Genomic DNA, 16454 nt, shown 5'->3' with positions numbered 1-16454 from the left:
CAAATGGGAAGAAAACATTTTGCAAGGGTTGGATTTGAAATTCTTTTCAGTGAACTCCACTTCTGGCTCAACAACTTTGGTTCTGAAGAAGATGAAGATGAGACGTGGTTGTTTCTCCCCGCAGTTGTGTAACAAGTTATTAGTGATGTTTTTTTATAAAGTCAAACTTCTTGGACTCTGTTGCCTCTGATAAGCCATGCCCAAAATGAAAGAAGTTTAAAGCCGTTTTGCTTTTCAAATATTTAACATTTGACTCAAAGGAAGAAGGAGAAAGAAACGGACAGCAGTACTGTGGGAGGCGTTAATAGTATTACCATGGCAACTGTGCTGACGTACAACGTAACCCTCCCACTGTTTATGGTCACTCCTCCTTTCGATGAAAATAGCTTACCATCCCACCAGTAGAAGCCATTGTACTGACGGGGATCGTACTGACATCAACAGAAGCGGAAGCTCTAATTACGTGTTAAACTGTTTTTTTTTTTAAAATCTGAGTGTTAACACCCGAGCATTATAGATTTGAACAGTGAAAATAAAGCGTGTTGTCGAGGAAGGAAAACAAGACCTTTGCACAGGCCGAACGACGACTTTAATTTTTACCAGGGACGTTAACGTTACGCTTGACGGAGGAATTCAACGGACGTTGGTAGACAGCGGAAGAGGAAAAGCCGCCGCCGAATTCCGACCCACTTCCATATTTCCTTCAGATATCTTTGTTTTACAGTCCGTGCTTGGCTTTTCTCTTAGGTCTGTGCCCTTATTTAGATGGCAAGCTTCCCAGACTCTATAAACCAAAATGATATAGGTAAGTACAAATGCTAACTTTACATTTATAATTTCTCAACGGTCAGTTGTAGCCTGACAAATTATACATAATGTTAGTCACATAAAACTAAAAGGGTTAACGCTAGTAGCGTTGTACGTAACGTTATACCAGCTAACGTAAGCTTAGTTAAATAGTCTTCCAGTACAATAACGTTACACCGTTGTGGGCTGTAGTGAGCATTGTTTACCTATTCTTACAGCACAGGAGCTAAGATGCTATTAAATCAGTGCATGTTGTGTGTTGTCTTGTGCTCTGCGTTTTAGCTAACGTAAACATTACAGCTAGCTCACTTCTTGTCTGTAACGTTAACGTTATGCACAACTAACGTTATGTCTAATTTAACCGAGAGTGCATTGCTTGGTTTACTACAATAACGTTACTACAGTTTGTTATGTTTTCACTCTTCTCGCTTATCGCTGTTTGAAACCTCATCTCAGACCCGTCCCTCCCCCATGCACTCACACACACACACACACACACACACCCCACCGAGACGGTGCGTGCGTGCGTGCCCACACGCAACGCTTTGCATGTCTATAACGTTACTGTATATAACCAGAGGCGTCGTTAGGCCTGGGCGTTAGCCCCGGATCTCTCGCTTTCTTTCTCTCTCTCTTATTTTTATTTTATTTGTTTACAAAAACAAGTATAATATAATAATAAAATAAAAAACCAGAATGGCACATGCAAATTAAGAAAACAAGTATTTTCCAAGGCACTCGCAGTTCTTACTTTTTCTGTTTTTTTTTTGTAGAACTACTTTGTCCAGTTTATTTTTCCGAGGCGAATAGAACGGGCAGCTACGTGCGGGGTCCGACCATCATGCCGTATTTGTTGCTATCACGTAGCAACCGTCTGAGGAAAGCTGTGAAAGGTGTAATTTTCGGAGGAATCGTAGCCAAATCAGTCTAATACATTGATGCCATCAATACAAAATTTAGGAGCGCAATAATGATTTTAGTTTGAAGTTCCTTTGACGTGACGCTTCCAGTTTATGGTTCAGATTCAAACACACGGAGCTCTGAAGACACTAAGCGTCGCTTAGTGTCCACTCTCTCTGTCACTACCATGGATGTATGAAGAGGACGGTCACTACCCGATGTGAGTCGAGTGCAGATGTGAGTTGCGCATGCTCAGATTTAAACGGTTTACGGCATAACGCCAAGGGATCCGGATCCGGCTGCAATGTGAAATCCATATAATAATAAACTTTTCTCATTGCAAACAATAACAGAAGATGGGAATCATTTCAAAAACGTTTTAGCTATCTATGATTGTTTGATTGCTAACGTTAGCTCAAAACGCCATTCAAGCCTTTGTTGTGTTTGATTGCTAACTTGTGGCCAGCAGTGAACGAACTCCGTTATGTAGGTCCATTTTTATTGTATTGACATTACAGAAGTCTCTCTTTAGCAGGTTCTTGTAGGCTACTTCAGGCTCTGATCTAGAACTGACTTCAGGGATCATGCCGTGAAAATGTGATGCCTTGCGCTAAATAAGAAATTACTGCTATGTAATGTACCTATGTCATTATTCGGTGGGTAACAGCAAAACAGATCTGCGTCTAAACGTTATTCTTCACCAGATATCACGACTCCTCCAAATCTCAGAACACAGATGGGATATATTTTGAATGTGCACAAAGTTTTGAACATGAGCAGAAATGTTGCTCAAACACGTGAAATATTACAGTCCACGGCTTTATTAATTCATTAAAATGAATTGATGTATCATTGAGGTGAATAAATTCATCATAAATTGATGCGAAAAAAAGGTAGATATAGGTGCCTAAAAATTCGCCATTAATGCAGGAAATGAAGTGTTTAATGATCAAGATTTTCTGGGGATGGGCCCCCAGACCCCCCCATCATAAGTCGCCACACAAATCTGGAAACAAAACCTTGGCCTTTGGGTCGTCAGGCCAGTTATGATTAGGCCAAATTTTGGTGCCATCTAACTAGCATCTACAAACTGGGGCAGCTAAAATGAACATTCTATACAAATTGACTAGGCAAGGTATGGATCAAAATGTGGATACGAGTATTTCCCTATTGGTTTAATTCGCAGACTGTTTCTCCATTAAAAACCCACATGCATTTGAGTACTTCAGACAACTTCAATTCGTTTTATTACAGAGCATTTCACTTATTTATCTTGCAAAGTTTCCCACCTGCTGTTTTTGTACCAATGGTTTGGTTAGCACAGTTACCCAATCAGATACCTGCGTCAGTGACAAACCCACTCAGGCCTGTGAGTGAAGAGGTGACTTTGGGATGATTGGAATGTCTGTGGGTTGGCCTGAGTAAGCAGAGAACCTGTAATGTCTAAAGTGATCCTATCCATGCGGGTAGCTGAAGTAACAGTGTTATCTGTTTGTTTTTCCAGGTAAGGCAAAGTTCATTGGTGAACTCCTGGTGCCTGTTGCTCCCTTCGACCAGAAGTGTGGGCGCGAGGCTTGGACAGTAGCTTTTGCACCCAATGGTTCCTACTTTGCTTGGTCTCAGGGGCATCGCATTGTCAGGCTCATTCCCTTGACAAAATGTCTGAAGAGCTTGTAAGTATCATTTGAAACTTTCACTCAACCCTTGAAACTTGAAACCCTTCAATTGTAAAACAGAATCCGCGTGTGGGAATCCTCTCGAGGCTCTGACTGTTGTATTTTAGTTGAGACTACTTATTTTTAGTGCTGTCAGTTAAACGTGTTATTAACGGCGTTAACACAAACCCATTTTAACGGCGTAATTTTTTTATCGTGAGATTAACGTTCTTTTTGGCATAGAAAACTTTGTAGTTTTTTTTCCCCCAAACTACAACACCACACCGGATCTGAGCTATCATCGCAGCACGTCCAGTCTGAAATACCACTTGATGCCCAAGCACACAGCTGATGCCAATTCTCCGTCCCCTCGTCAAAGCCAGGCGACAAAGGCACAAAGCAAGCCGATCCACTTTTCCATGTTGATACGAGCATTAAAATGAGAAAAAATAATGGGACAAAAAGAAATCTAGGGACCCTTTAGAATAGATAAAAATGTGTGATTAATTGCGAGTTAACTGTGACATTAATGCGATTGATCGCGATTTAAATATTTTAATCGTTTGACAGAACTACTTATTTTATGTGTCGTCCATGTAATATTTGAAAATGTTTATCTACAAAAGGGGGGCCCTACAGAAAAAATTTGGGAACCACGGGTGTAAGCATAATATTCTCAAATTACGTAAGCTTGCTTTGTCCACGACACTTTGTAAAGCATATATATATATATATATATATATATATATATATATATATATATATATATATATATATATATATATATATAATCTCCCCGCATCAAACCTCTTGGGCGATTTGGTTTGCCTGGAACACATTGCGGAATAGACCCTGTGCATTGCCTGGTTAAAAATAATAATAATACATTTATTTGGTATAGTGCCATTCACAGACAGAGTCACAAAGTGCTTCACATGATACAATTAGTAAAATAAGACCCAAACAGTAAAATGAGCAAGTAAAAAAATAAATAAAACACCAATGGAATATATATTAAAAAGACTTAACACAAAAATATGTTGCTTTTTGGATTAAAAGGAAACTGAACTTGGTTGTTCTTCTTGTTCCTCTTGTTAATACAGTCAAATCTGTAGTTACAATGCATGAAATCACGTCATGATATGTTGATGCAAATCGATGTGTTAATGGAACAATCTAGCAGTTTACTGGCCCTCAGTTTCCCTCAGCGCCTAACACAGAAAGCAGAACGGACATAAAGAGGTGCTCCTCAGTGCCAAGGACATGTGGCTTGTATTATCAGCTCCCTTTCTGCATAACAGGCTCTTTTTCCACTCAATAGGGCCTTGTGACTCTCAGAGCCTGCCACACTTTAAAAATTACTGTAAACCAAGTGCTTGTTGTTCCAGAACGGCAGGCTGTTGCCATGTTTTTTTCCTGCAGTGGCAAAAAAACACTAAACTTCAGAGCTGACTAGTACCTCTGTTAAAATACATTTTCCAGGAGCCTGGGTCGGTCCACCTGAGCCACGTCATTGCAAGCAAACTGTGATTACATTAGTTTCCACTACACCCTCACACCAGGGGATAGCCACACTGAGCTATGCTGCGGGGTCCTGCCTGCTAACAGTTTTGACGTGCGTCTGTGCTGGAGACTAGATAGAAAGCGCTGTGGTTAGCGCTCAGTACTTTTGTCTCTCGTTAATCTCTTGTATCTTTCTCTGTTGCTGTAGTTCTGTGGGCAAAGCTGGAGAGTCCACCAATGCCTCGAGCCCGGGTTGTTTGTCTCGTCAGAACAGCAGCGGAGGCCAGGTAGTCCCAGCTGCCGACGAGCCCCGCGAACACACCATCGACTGCGGTGACACCGTCTGGGGCCTGGCCTTTGGCTCCTCGGTGCCGGAGAAGCAGAGCCGCTGTGTTAACATCGAGTGGCACCGCTTCAGGTTCGGTCAGGACCAGCTGCTTCTGGCAACAGGCCTCAACAATGGTCGCATCAAGATCTGGGATGTTTACACTGGTGAGGACACATTTCTGTTAATTAAAAGTGGTTTTCTACTTCAGCTTCATTAGTTGGTCATCTAAATAGGTAATTAGATTAGGAAAGAGAACAGAGTTTATGATAGCTCATTTTCACTGTCAACCAATCACCAGACACCAGCAGCCCAAACACGCTGTATGTTTACAGCTGGAGATGCAACTAGCAAATATAGTTATTGCCTTCGTGGCAGTCATATATCTACATACGCTGCATGTGGTCCAGTGCATTTTCCATTTTGAAATCAATACAAGAGCAGCCTACGTTCTTGTTTACTGCTGCAATGAAACGCTTGGTTATGTTGTAACCTTGGTGAGTAAAGACTATTTCTCCAGTCATATTTCTTAATTGAAGTTTTCTTTAAAATAGTGTCACGTCTCGTCATACCCCTATCGGTAGGTATTTTAAGTAAACCGACTCAATCTTACCATGTCTTGCTGCAGGAAAACTGTTGCTGAATTTGATGGACCATACTGATGTAGTGCGAGACTTGACCTTTGCTCCTGATGGCAGTCTTGTGCTAGTCTCTGCATCCAGAGATAAGACCCTCCGTGTGTGGGACCTTAAAGATGATGGTATGTAGAGCTGTTCTTTTCTTTCTTTAATAATTGTGACCTTCTGTTTCTTCAGCTCAAAGAACAGGGGAAATACCAGCCCTCTGAATTGTAAGACTAGTTTAGAAAAGTAGGCGAGTTAAAGCCTGGTGTATTGGCAGTCTTTATTTCCTCATGACTCGGCACCAGCAATAGCTGTGGCCGGCGGCATTATTTTTCCAGGTCGTCCGCCCGTCTGTCCCAATCTCGTCAATGTGATATTTCTTCAACGTCCAATGATCAACTCTGACCTCACATAACACATTTTTGGCCATACCGCAACGCTAATTATGACAAAAAGTTCACACACATGTAGAGTTTCTCCTGTAATTCTACCGGTCTGGCGGGTCCCCAGCCAGAACATTTTTCCTCTATATTCATTCAGCGACGCACTCCTGTGAGTCCATGAACGAGGCAACTGTCTGTGTTAGTTCACATCTGTAACAGCAGGACAGTCGAGTGTGTTATCTTAACTTCTAGTCAGTTGACCAGGTGAAGCGAATATAACGGTGTCGGTAGCGGCTACAAACGGGCTCGGTAGTGAACGACACGCTAACATGTTTTTAGCTGAGCTGGACCATAGAATATTCAATTAAAACAGTTGGATGATGCTGTTTTGTTCTCCGTGAAGTTTGCTGGAAGTTAAAAAAAATCAGCCTTTTACTAACTATAGTTTGTAAGGAAAAAGAGGGAGTAACAGGAGAACCAGCTTTAAGCCATATTTTCTTTTTAAGTAAGTGCTGTGCAGTAGATCCAATTCTTTTAATGGAAGTTGTTGGCAAAAAGAAAATTTGAATAAAATAAAAAAAACACCCGAATTTGTCCAGCTTTATCCTTTGTAGTACAGACCCCAAGAATGGTATGGTGGGAAATGTAATAAATCTAAATAAGGTACTATGTACCTAGGTGCTATGAGACCATCCTGATGGCTAAACGATTTAAGTACATACCACATGGCCACTGCGTCACTTTGTTGGTAGTCTCGCGTTGCCAGACCTTCCTCCGCAGCGCTGTGGAGGAGGGTCTGGCAAGTCCACACAGCATTCCTGGATGGGAGAGAAATGTGCTCTGCTTTATTGGCATTTCTTTGAACCTATCACAAGCTCCAGACACAATGGCTGTGCCTCTGCAAATGGTCTCGTGAAGGAACTACTTTTGGTGGACCGTGGACGTTCAAAAGTGGTTTTAGTCTTTAAACTCAGGTTGGTCAGATAGTCTAGCTAGCTGTCTGGATTTACCCTGCAGAGATCTGAGGAGCAGGTAACCATAGTCCTCATAAATCCACCGCAGTTTAGAACGCCAACACTAAGAAAGCGGAAAGTGACGGACATCCGGTGGAATTTCTGGCGGCACCGGAACAATCGTGGACGTGGAACGTCGTCGATATAGACTACTTTGTTGGCTATGCTAACACCCCTCTCTCCACGTGTTTTTGTCTGCCTCTACTCTATATTGTCTGGCGTCAAATAAAGGTACTAAAAATGCCATAATGCGATGATGTTTGTGCCTTGTAGGTAACATGGTGAAGGTTCTGCGGGGGCATCAGAACTGGGTGTACTGCAGCGCCTTCTCCCCTGACTCGTCCATCCTGTGCTCAGTTGGCGCAGGCAAAGCAGTACGTACACAAGTTCCTTTTTACTAATTTTCATGGGATTGCTAGCTAAACTTTGTTGAATTGCTTGTGATCAGTTATGCTCAATCAACTTAAAATTGAAAACCTGAAATCTGCCCTGCCCTCCCAGTTCCATCTTAGAACAAACTGTGCTCAGTGTCCTGATAAGTTGTGCCTCCTGCTTCTAGATTTGGTTTGGTTTTGTTTGCAGTGGAAAAGAACAGGCTTTTGGTGTTCTGAAGTGTGCATGCAGAGTAGACAACTGTTTTTATTATTGTTATATAGCTGAAGTCATCTTGTTTTAGTATATAGTTCAGATACCTCAAACTAAAACTAAATTTTTTAAATGTACAATATGTAATTTTCTGCTGCTAGGGGTCTCGCAATCAAAACAATGGATATAAACACGGACTTTTGATGACATCGTGAAGTGGCATTATGGGAGTTTTAGTTTTCATTGTGTAACACAATTGCCGATTAAAGTATATCTGTTCATGGATGGGTTTATCCATTATAGTTTTATCCACGTTACGATTAGTAACGTTTTATTCTTGTCATTCTGATAAAATATAGCTGCAGTTTCCCACACATAATTACATTTTCTTGATTTGATTTGTGATAGCTAGCTAGCTAGTTAGTTGACCAGTTAGCAAGCGAACATTAGCCAGCAGCTAAAACCACACTATCAAGATATATTTCACGTCAGTGTGACTTTTTGGATGTTTTCTGCAACTGGGACTGGCTGCCGGGTACCTTCGGGGCTGGCCACCGAGTATCGCCGCACCGGAGATACCAGCCGATTTCCTACATCAATAGGATGGCTGCCGGGTGTTGCTTTCGGACTCTGCCTACCATTTGTGGGTCAAACGTAACTGTACAGAAGACCGCTAAAGGGGGCAGAATTTCAGCACAACGCCGCGGCCAGCCAGACTCGGATGCCTGCGGCGAAATGGTCCGTTTCCCCGACGGAACATAACACTTTCTGCCGTTAGCATCGTTATCACCCGGCGCTGGAGTTTGTGCTGGCTGGGTTCTGTTTGCTGTAAGTTAATAATAGTGGCTGGCTGCTGGCTAATTGTGGATATGTCGTGTCCCCAGGGCTGTTGTCCACTTTCATCCCAACTAGGTTAGCCCAGTGTTGTTTAACGTTAACCTTACCTTGATCAAAACAATTATACTTAATTGTATAATAAGTTCATGAACGTGTTGAACAATGTTGTAACCTTATAACGTTAAAGTTCCCCACCAAGCATTAGCATCAGCTAATGCTAACGTTACGTGTCAACGTAGCATATAACGTTAAGCTGGATCAATCAATATTGAAATCTATCAATAAATAAGATCTCTGCTGTATTGCTGTGTTGTAAGTGGCATGTAATCAGTGACAAAATGATGCTGTGTGGCAGAAAGCAAGCTGTATTACGGTTACTGAGTATTATTCTTTCTGTGACGTATGTATGATTTACGATTCCTCTCGAACGTATCATCTGGGTTCCCGTGTTTTGATGGAAGTTAGAGTAACTAGAGGGGTCAAAGGTTATATGACGCCACTGATGGGCGACTAAATGAAACGTCCCGTGTCATTAAAATAAAATAACAGATTTCTCTGGGTTTGAACGTTGTTGGAAACATTTAGGATAGTGTAGTACACAACTCAACAAAATATATAACACAGTTGTTTTTAGACATTTTAATGCAGAAATGTTACATATTGTACCTTTAATCATTACAGCAGGGGAATCTTAAAAATATTTTTTTTAAGTGACTCAAACACTGAATCACTGAAACAATTCTGACCTCATGTAAATCTTGTATATTTATCAAATGTCAGATTAAAAAAAGAAAAAAACAAACTCATTTCCTTTCTTTTATGTCATGTTGAATTGACGTCCCAAATTTCTGCAACGCTTCTACGGACATGTTTCCGGATATTGATTCCATAAACTGGCCACCGTTAGTTCACCTTATCTACAATGTTGCAGCTCTAGATCAATCTGAACATGGTTCTAATGGTAAACATGGTGGTGTCTTTGTTAGGCTGTGTGTGTGTCCCTACAGTGTGTGTCTTGCTCTCCCTGTCACAGGTGGTGGCAGAGCTCAGTGTGTGATTGGTTTTGAAGGGAGCGCCGCGCTGACATTTTGAGCAGCCGGTGTAAACCAGGGACGCACATTGCACAATGCCCAAAGCCCTGGCCAGGGGCAGCCTGGCGCCGATCTGTACGTAGGTGCTGCTCCGTGTCTGTCTACCTCTGCTGTTGCAGTTCCTCTATTCATTTTAATTTCAGTTTAAAACTGTCAAAGTGGTTATTAAATACTCCCTCTATCCCCACCTCACCCCCCACCTATCTCCCAAACCCACTCCCCCCACCCCCACTCCCCATCCTTGAATAGCTTTGTCCACTGTCTGCACACGCTAGCTTTTCTTTTGTTACTAGGATTTCTCTCACTGACAGTATAAATGTTTCCGTAGTAGCACACAGTGTAGCATTGGAATGCTGCTAATGGCAGAACATATAAAAAGTTCAGCCAGCCACAACAGTTAAACAAACAACCTGCCCTCTCCCTTTACTGTCCAACCCCCGTTGTAATGGAATTATTGTGCAGGTTTCAGACTAGTTTAGGTTTTAAATGGAAATATTTTTGTGCCTTTGCAGAGCACTTATATCCTACAAATATCAGCTGTTGCCTTAAATCTTACAAAAGAACAAACCCGTTGTTGAGCAAAATAAGTTTGCCAGTTATGTGGCAACTTTTTCAACTGCAGTTCTCCTGTCTTGTGAGTGAGTGTTACTGCTGTTGGCAGCAACAGTGGAACCGCAATAAATTATCCTGCTTTTCATCCACATTTCTCCATCAGCAAACAAATGTGGTGTGACTTCTTGGAAATTGTTGGGTCTCTATAAATTATAGTGTGGTCTAGACCTGCTATAGTGTGTCCTGAGATAACTTCTGATGTGCCACTATAAATAAAATTGAAATATAAAAATCAAGAAATCCAACAAGAACCTGAACCATTAATCTGCATGTGACTGTTGTGATTTTAATGTAGATCATTAACTGCATTAACTTGCGTTTTCAGCACTTAAAAGCAAGATTTTTAACAATCAAAGAGTGACAAAGTGCAGAAGTTATAAAACTGGAGCAAAACTGGATATTATTAGTACAAATTCTGACCATGGCTGACTGTTAAAAGCAGAAGGCCTCCACAGACATTTACGTGTGTGTGTGTGTGTGTGTGTGTGTGTATATATATTTTGCCAGAGGTATCAACCCTTTGGCCATAAAATATTCTTTTCTCTTGCAGTATCTCTCTCTCTTCATAGGCTTCTGCCGGAGGTGGGAGCCTATTGTAAACACAGTGAACTAAAACTGTGACAGGGGAACCAGTGGAGTAACTTTATGTTACCTTAAGTTACTACTTGTTTTTATTTTCTCTTTTTTGTATAGACCTCCTTTGTTAAAATAATAGAAGTTTTAACTTCATATATTTAATAATGTACTAAAAGATGTATACATTTAAATTATGATTTTGTAGTTTAATACTGTTATAAATATGTTAATTATAATAGCCAATGTAGTTTTAGTGTTGCATTTTGACATAGACTTGCTGCTTGTGTAGCATGTTCTCTTTTGTCTGTACAGCCTGGTTAAAGGTTACAAAGCATAACAATGACACTGAGCATACTTTCAGGGTAACTCTGTTTTAATTCTGTTTTAATTCCTGTTTCTTAATTTAATTCAAAAATCTTTACATGCATATAGTAAGAAGTGTAAAATAGCACATCTATACTCCGTCCCAACGAAATTCCAGGGGCTATAACAGTCCTCCCTTCACGTTGCAGGTGTTCCTATGGAACATGGATAAGTACACCGTGATGGGAAAGCTGGAGGGGCACCACAATGATGTGGTGTCTTGTGATTTTTCACCGGATGGGGCGCTATTGGCCACCGCCTCTTACGACACCCGGGTCATCGTGTGGGACCACCTAAAGGGCACCATACTGCTGGAGCTGGGGTATGAAAATAACACCCAATACGCAGGATGTTTTGCTGCTGCAATGTCTTATTCCTAACCGCACAGGCCATGGTGGAGTATCGTATTTTAGGAAAAAAAACACCCGAACTTAAAGGCCCAGTGTGTAACGTGTTTAGTTGTTCATTATCAAAATCTGTGTTGCCCGTTCACAAACTCGTCCTTCTTCATGAATATTTACCGCCACCATCAATTCCAAGTATTCCTTTTGGCTTGAAATTTTAAGTTTGCATTCGCATGAACAGGGGCAGACGCTCCATATTCATGCGCCATCTTGAAATACGTTAGCCGGTAAGGGACATAGAGGACATACTGCTCCGCCTTTTGCGTTTTCGCTGTCACATGCTAAACTCACAGGTGCTGCTAATAGGTATCGTAGCTTCCCGGCCCCGGCGAGTTTGAAGAAGGAAACATAGGAGTCTTCTTCTTCGCCTAGAAGAAGGATATTGAAAAGAGCAAGAGACCGGCTTTTTGAAGCGTGAAGGCTACCGTAGCTGTAATATGTACTTTGAAACTGCGTGGGCGCGAGAGAGTTGAATGCGATATATGATCTCAACGCTAGATGGGAGAAATTCCTACACATTGGACCTTTAAGGTCACTTACTATCTTTTTCTAGCGCGTTCATACCTCAGGGGGTGTGTGTGTGTGTGTGTGTGTGTGTCATGCCATCTTTCCATCCATTGAAGACCCTGAGATGCAGTTACAAACCATGGAAAAACAAGAGTTTACTTTCATGCTTGAGTATTGTTTATTTGTATAAGTATGTTGGGCCAGTTTGCTCTTTGAACTGAGCCTATGTAACTTGTATCTAACAGTGGTGCGTGCGCGCAGTCAAAAGTTATACATTTACAATTGTAAAGGGTAGAGGGGCCTCACTATTTTGAAACGTTAATTTTTAACCTGGAAACGTTGCTGTGATGCTGATGCTTGTTATTAAGCTCCTGCTTTGAACTTTCTCCAGACATCTCTTCCCTGCTCCATCACCCATTTTTGCTGGAGGGGCAAATGACCGCTGGGTTCGCTCTGTGAGCTTCTGCCCTGACGGCCGCCACATTGCCAGCATCACTGATGACAGGTATGTCAATGAATTACATTGGAGTTTAAGTTATATGTCTGTTTTTAAATTGCCTCTTTTTATAAAACAGCTATCCCATTGTCCAATTTGTGTTTTTACTTGGTTTAGTGTTGGGTCTCTGGGTTGGGCGATCTTTTTAAAATGAAAATTGTTAACTACAGTAAAAACCCTAAGAAACCATTATATAAAGAAATAAGATATAAACAACATATATACTGTATATATTTCCTGTTCTGGGATATTATGTGTCCCAGGGTGTCTATTCTAGGAGGTTAGATGTATCAGCATGAATATTTCAGCAGTAGTTTAACAAGATCGCCGTTTGCAAAACATATTTCAGTACGAGCCTTGACAAACCCATGTTTAGCTGTCTGCCTCTTGAGTGGAGTTTGGTACACTGAAGTACTTTTCCGACGCTTATTTGTACACGTGGGCTGATTTTTCAACAGCATAGCGCAGCAGAAAAGCGTCACTGTTTGCTGCGGTTTGTTTTTAAGACTTGCAGGGAGTCATGAGTCTTAGTGGGACTTATGAGCACAGATCTACTGTATGCTGGTCTGTCACAAGGTAGCTATTAATCACTCTGACCGCTAGCTGGAGGAGGGCTGAATAGTTGGCAGAAAATATGTTATGAAGAGAGGCAGGAAGAAGCTCCACAGAATGGGGGTGGAGACAAAAAATCAAACTCATTGAGCCCTCCCACTGAAGGCTCAATGTATTTCAGGGAAAACACTGCCAGTCATAATTCATTCTCTCTCTCTCTCTCTCTCTCTCTCTCTCTCTCCCCCTCCCTCCCTCCCTCCCTCAGAGCTAGATCCATTTGATAGCCTAATTTTTCTAGGGTTCATACTGGTTTAAATAAACAATGTGATAGTATTTCACATCTTTGCTGAGCAAGAGTTTTGGGTGAAAGGCATAACAGGTCTGTCCCATGTGCCCCCTCTCCCACGCCGGTTGAGTTCAGTGATTGAAGCAAATAAACACTCAGGCTATGTATTTCAGTTTTACAGTAGTCCGGTTTCCTGCATGCAGTTTGGATTCTGACAGCAGTGTCCTTGTGTGGTTTTTCTGTCTGCTCAGGCTGGTTCGTTTCTGGAGCATCGAGGAAAGGGCTCCTCAGGCCATCGCCTCTCTGTCCAATGGCCTCTGCTGTGCCTTTTCCGCTGAAGGGAGTGTCCTTGCTGCTGGGTAAGGCCTTTGCACATGTACAGACGCGCGCACACACAGATCATGTCATATTTCCTCAATCACACCTCACTGACTTCTGCCTTCTGACCAGAGGTCTGTTACATATAGCTAAGAGAAGAGAAGCGGCGATCAAAGTCCAACACCTGACTTCAGTCAGGTCTAAAGCGGTTCAATACACGTCAATTCAAGCTCACGCAATCAGACTCATGTTCTTCTTGTTCTTAAGCAGCCCGAGAGGTTGAACATAAATCAAATGGATGGTCAAATCAATGGTTGAAGGGACAGCTACGACGTTCGAGAAACATTCCATCGGGTTGACATAGTAATGAGGAAATCAAACCTCACAAAACAACATTGTAACTATTGTAACTATATATGTAATTATTTAAGATAGTTACGGTGGGTTTGTAAATCTGTCTGACGCTTTAAACTGAAATGAGAGCGCTGTCGTTGGAAGAAACGGTTACGTTAAACCGTTCAGCTGCATGTAGCGGATTGTCTGCGCTGCAGTCCGCACAGCTGGTTGAAACTCATCAATGTTGATCTACAATTCATTAAAAGAACACCCACTAAACACATCTGAGTTCACTCACTGGACAGTGTTGTGATGTAGGCTATTAACCAGTAAACGAACAAATACATTTTAAACGTGGTTTCCTGTTGGAAAAACAGAGGACAGAGGAATATGGATTTAGCTACTACATTTCTGGTAAATATCATTTTTTGCAACACATCTAATTATGCAGCTATTCTATTTGGGTCATGGAAGGGCTTACCGCGGCTTTGTCTCGGGCGCTAACCTTCCACAAGCCGGGCATATCAAACTGTTTATTGCCCTGCCTTGAGGTGATTATCCCGTTTGTTCTACTTCTTGCTTGCCAACATAATAAAACAATTGAAATACTTTAATAATGATGCTTTTTCTTATTCGCTCAACTGTAGCTAACGTTAATTAGTTTCTATAGCAACCACACAAGGCTGCATCTGATCGCTAACGTTAGTTTAATAACCTAGTTGCTACGTTGTATCTCGCTTGCGAAACTGTATCGACTGACCCTCCGATAGAATGCCGACACATTTTAGAAACTTTTTTTAAACGAGGTTTATTTTTACAATGGACCTCATGTTTGAAATTTCTGTGATAGGAAAAAGAAATACAAGCGGCGTATTGATCTACTATTTGATGACGCTGTGCTCAGTCAGCAGGCAACCTGCCTGTTAATGCCCTCCTCCCAGCCAATCAGAATCGAGCATTCTTACACGAAGTAGAATAATTTGACTTATTTTATGTAGCATAACCCGTTTCAGCACTGCAAAAATGAATCTTGTGGAGCTGTGGACATTTGAGGACGTCCTCTTGGTCTCTAAAATGTCAGAAAATGGTGAAAAATGTGGCTCAAACGACCATCAACGATCCATCAATCCAGAAAATAATCCATAATGAAAATAATCGTTAGCTGCAGCCCTAATGTAGGTCTATATGTTAGCATTTATCATTGTATAATTGAGTCACTTTATTTGTTTTAATAAGATGTTCTATAACCCTAAATGTCTTGACTGATGGTGGTTAATAAAGTCAAATAATATAGCAGCACGTTAAAATGTTTGTGTTAAAATCGTGGCTTTCCCATCAGGTCAGTGTTCCGGGGAACTCTGATTCAGCAACAACTCAGTCTACGCCTGCCAGCATACGTTACCATAGTAACTGGGCTTGACCTATGTTGACTTGGCTTTATTGAAGTGAATTAACTGTAAATGAATCAGACTAACCGGGTTAAGCCTGGCTTATTTTGTAATCTTGCTCTATGGAACGGCCCTGTTCTCCATGCTTCTCTCAGCTTGCGACTGTATGCATTCTCAGCCGTTTTTAGTTTTGGTTAGAACATTTCCACCGGAATCGCATTTTATTGCATCGGTGCAGTCCTGTGATTTAATTCCAAGTTCTTCCACCTCCCCCCCCAGTTTGATTTATCGCTTCTGTTCCTTTCCGTTGCAGGGATCGTGACGGTGCTGTGCGCTTCTGGGAGTGTCCTCGCAGCGTTGGCAGTCTGCAGCACATGAGCAGGATGTCCCTCCGCCGGGTGATGAGCACCCAGCAGGTGGAGGCCCTGGCCATCCCCACGCCGCTCCGCGACTACCTGACCTACAAAGTCATCTAACCCACAGCACCAACTGTTCCCGTCGCAGCATCATCTGGCTGAAAAAAACAAAACAAAAAAAAACAATGAATTATTTTCTGAAAAATAAAACCGTTTTACACAGAACTTTGTTGAACAAACAAAATCAACCCGGAAAGGAGGAACGGAGTTACGTTTTCCAAAAAAAACAAAAAACAGAGCCACCTGGGCTCAAACCCCCACCACCTCCACTCACGGCAGGATATTCTGTTGCTTTTGTAAATATTTATTTTTGTAAGTACTTTAGTGAATGAGCGCGATGTACACCTGTAGGGTCGGGTTATTTCGGGTGCCTCCCGTCCCCTCCATCACATCAGTGTGGAACCTGTAAGTGTTCAGGCCTTTTCCAGCTGGCTCCAGTTCTCCACCAGGTTCAGTAAACCCTTCATCTTTTCTTTTG

At 41.8% G+C, this 16454-nt stretch overlaps 1 protein-coding gene across 1 annotated transcript; it reads left to right on the top strand.

Annotated features, from left to right (window-relative positions):
- Positions 1-398: 398 nt before the first annotated feature.
- On the top strand, positions 399-16130 carry wsb1 (WD repeat and SOCS box containing 1). Its single transcript, XM_078245840.1, has 9 exons — positions 399-805; positions 3212-3380; positions 5074-5357; positions 5819-5950; positions 7483-7583; positions 11423-11595; positions 12576-12689; positions 13770-13877; positions 15874-16130. Exons 1-9 carry the CDS (start codon positions 766-768, stop codon positions 16034-16036), a joined length of 1284 nt encoding a protein of 427 aa, XP_078101966.1. The 5' UTR covers positions 399-765; the 3' UTR covers positions 16037-16130.
- Positions 16131-16454: the final 324 nt, after the last annotated feature.

The sequence above is a fragment of the Sander vitreus genome, chromosome 3 (genome assembly GCF_031162955.1).
Source record: "Sander vitreus isolate 19-12246 chromosome 3, sanVit1, whole genome shotgun sequence".
Lineage (NCBI taxonomy): Eukaryota > Metazoa > Chordata > Actinopteri > Perciformes > Percidae > Sander > Sander vitreus.
Note: the sequence above shows the minus strand (reverse complement) of the source record. Positions and strands in the feature narration are given on the sequence as shown.

Coding starts and splice junctions, on each gene's coding strand:
- wsb1 (XM_078245840.1), top strand. CDS start 766: ATGGCAAGCTTCCCAGACTCTATAAACCAAAATGATATAG. Junction 5,951..7,482: donor GTGGGACCTTAAAGATGATG/GTATGTAGAGCT, acceptor TGTGCCTTGTAG/GTAACATGGTGAAGGTTCTG. Junction 7,584..11,422: donor CAGTTGGCGCAGGCAAAGCA/GTACGTACACAA, acceptor TTCACGTTGCAG/GTGTTCCTATGGAACATGGA.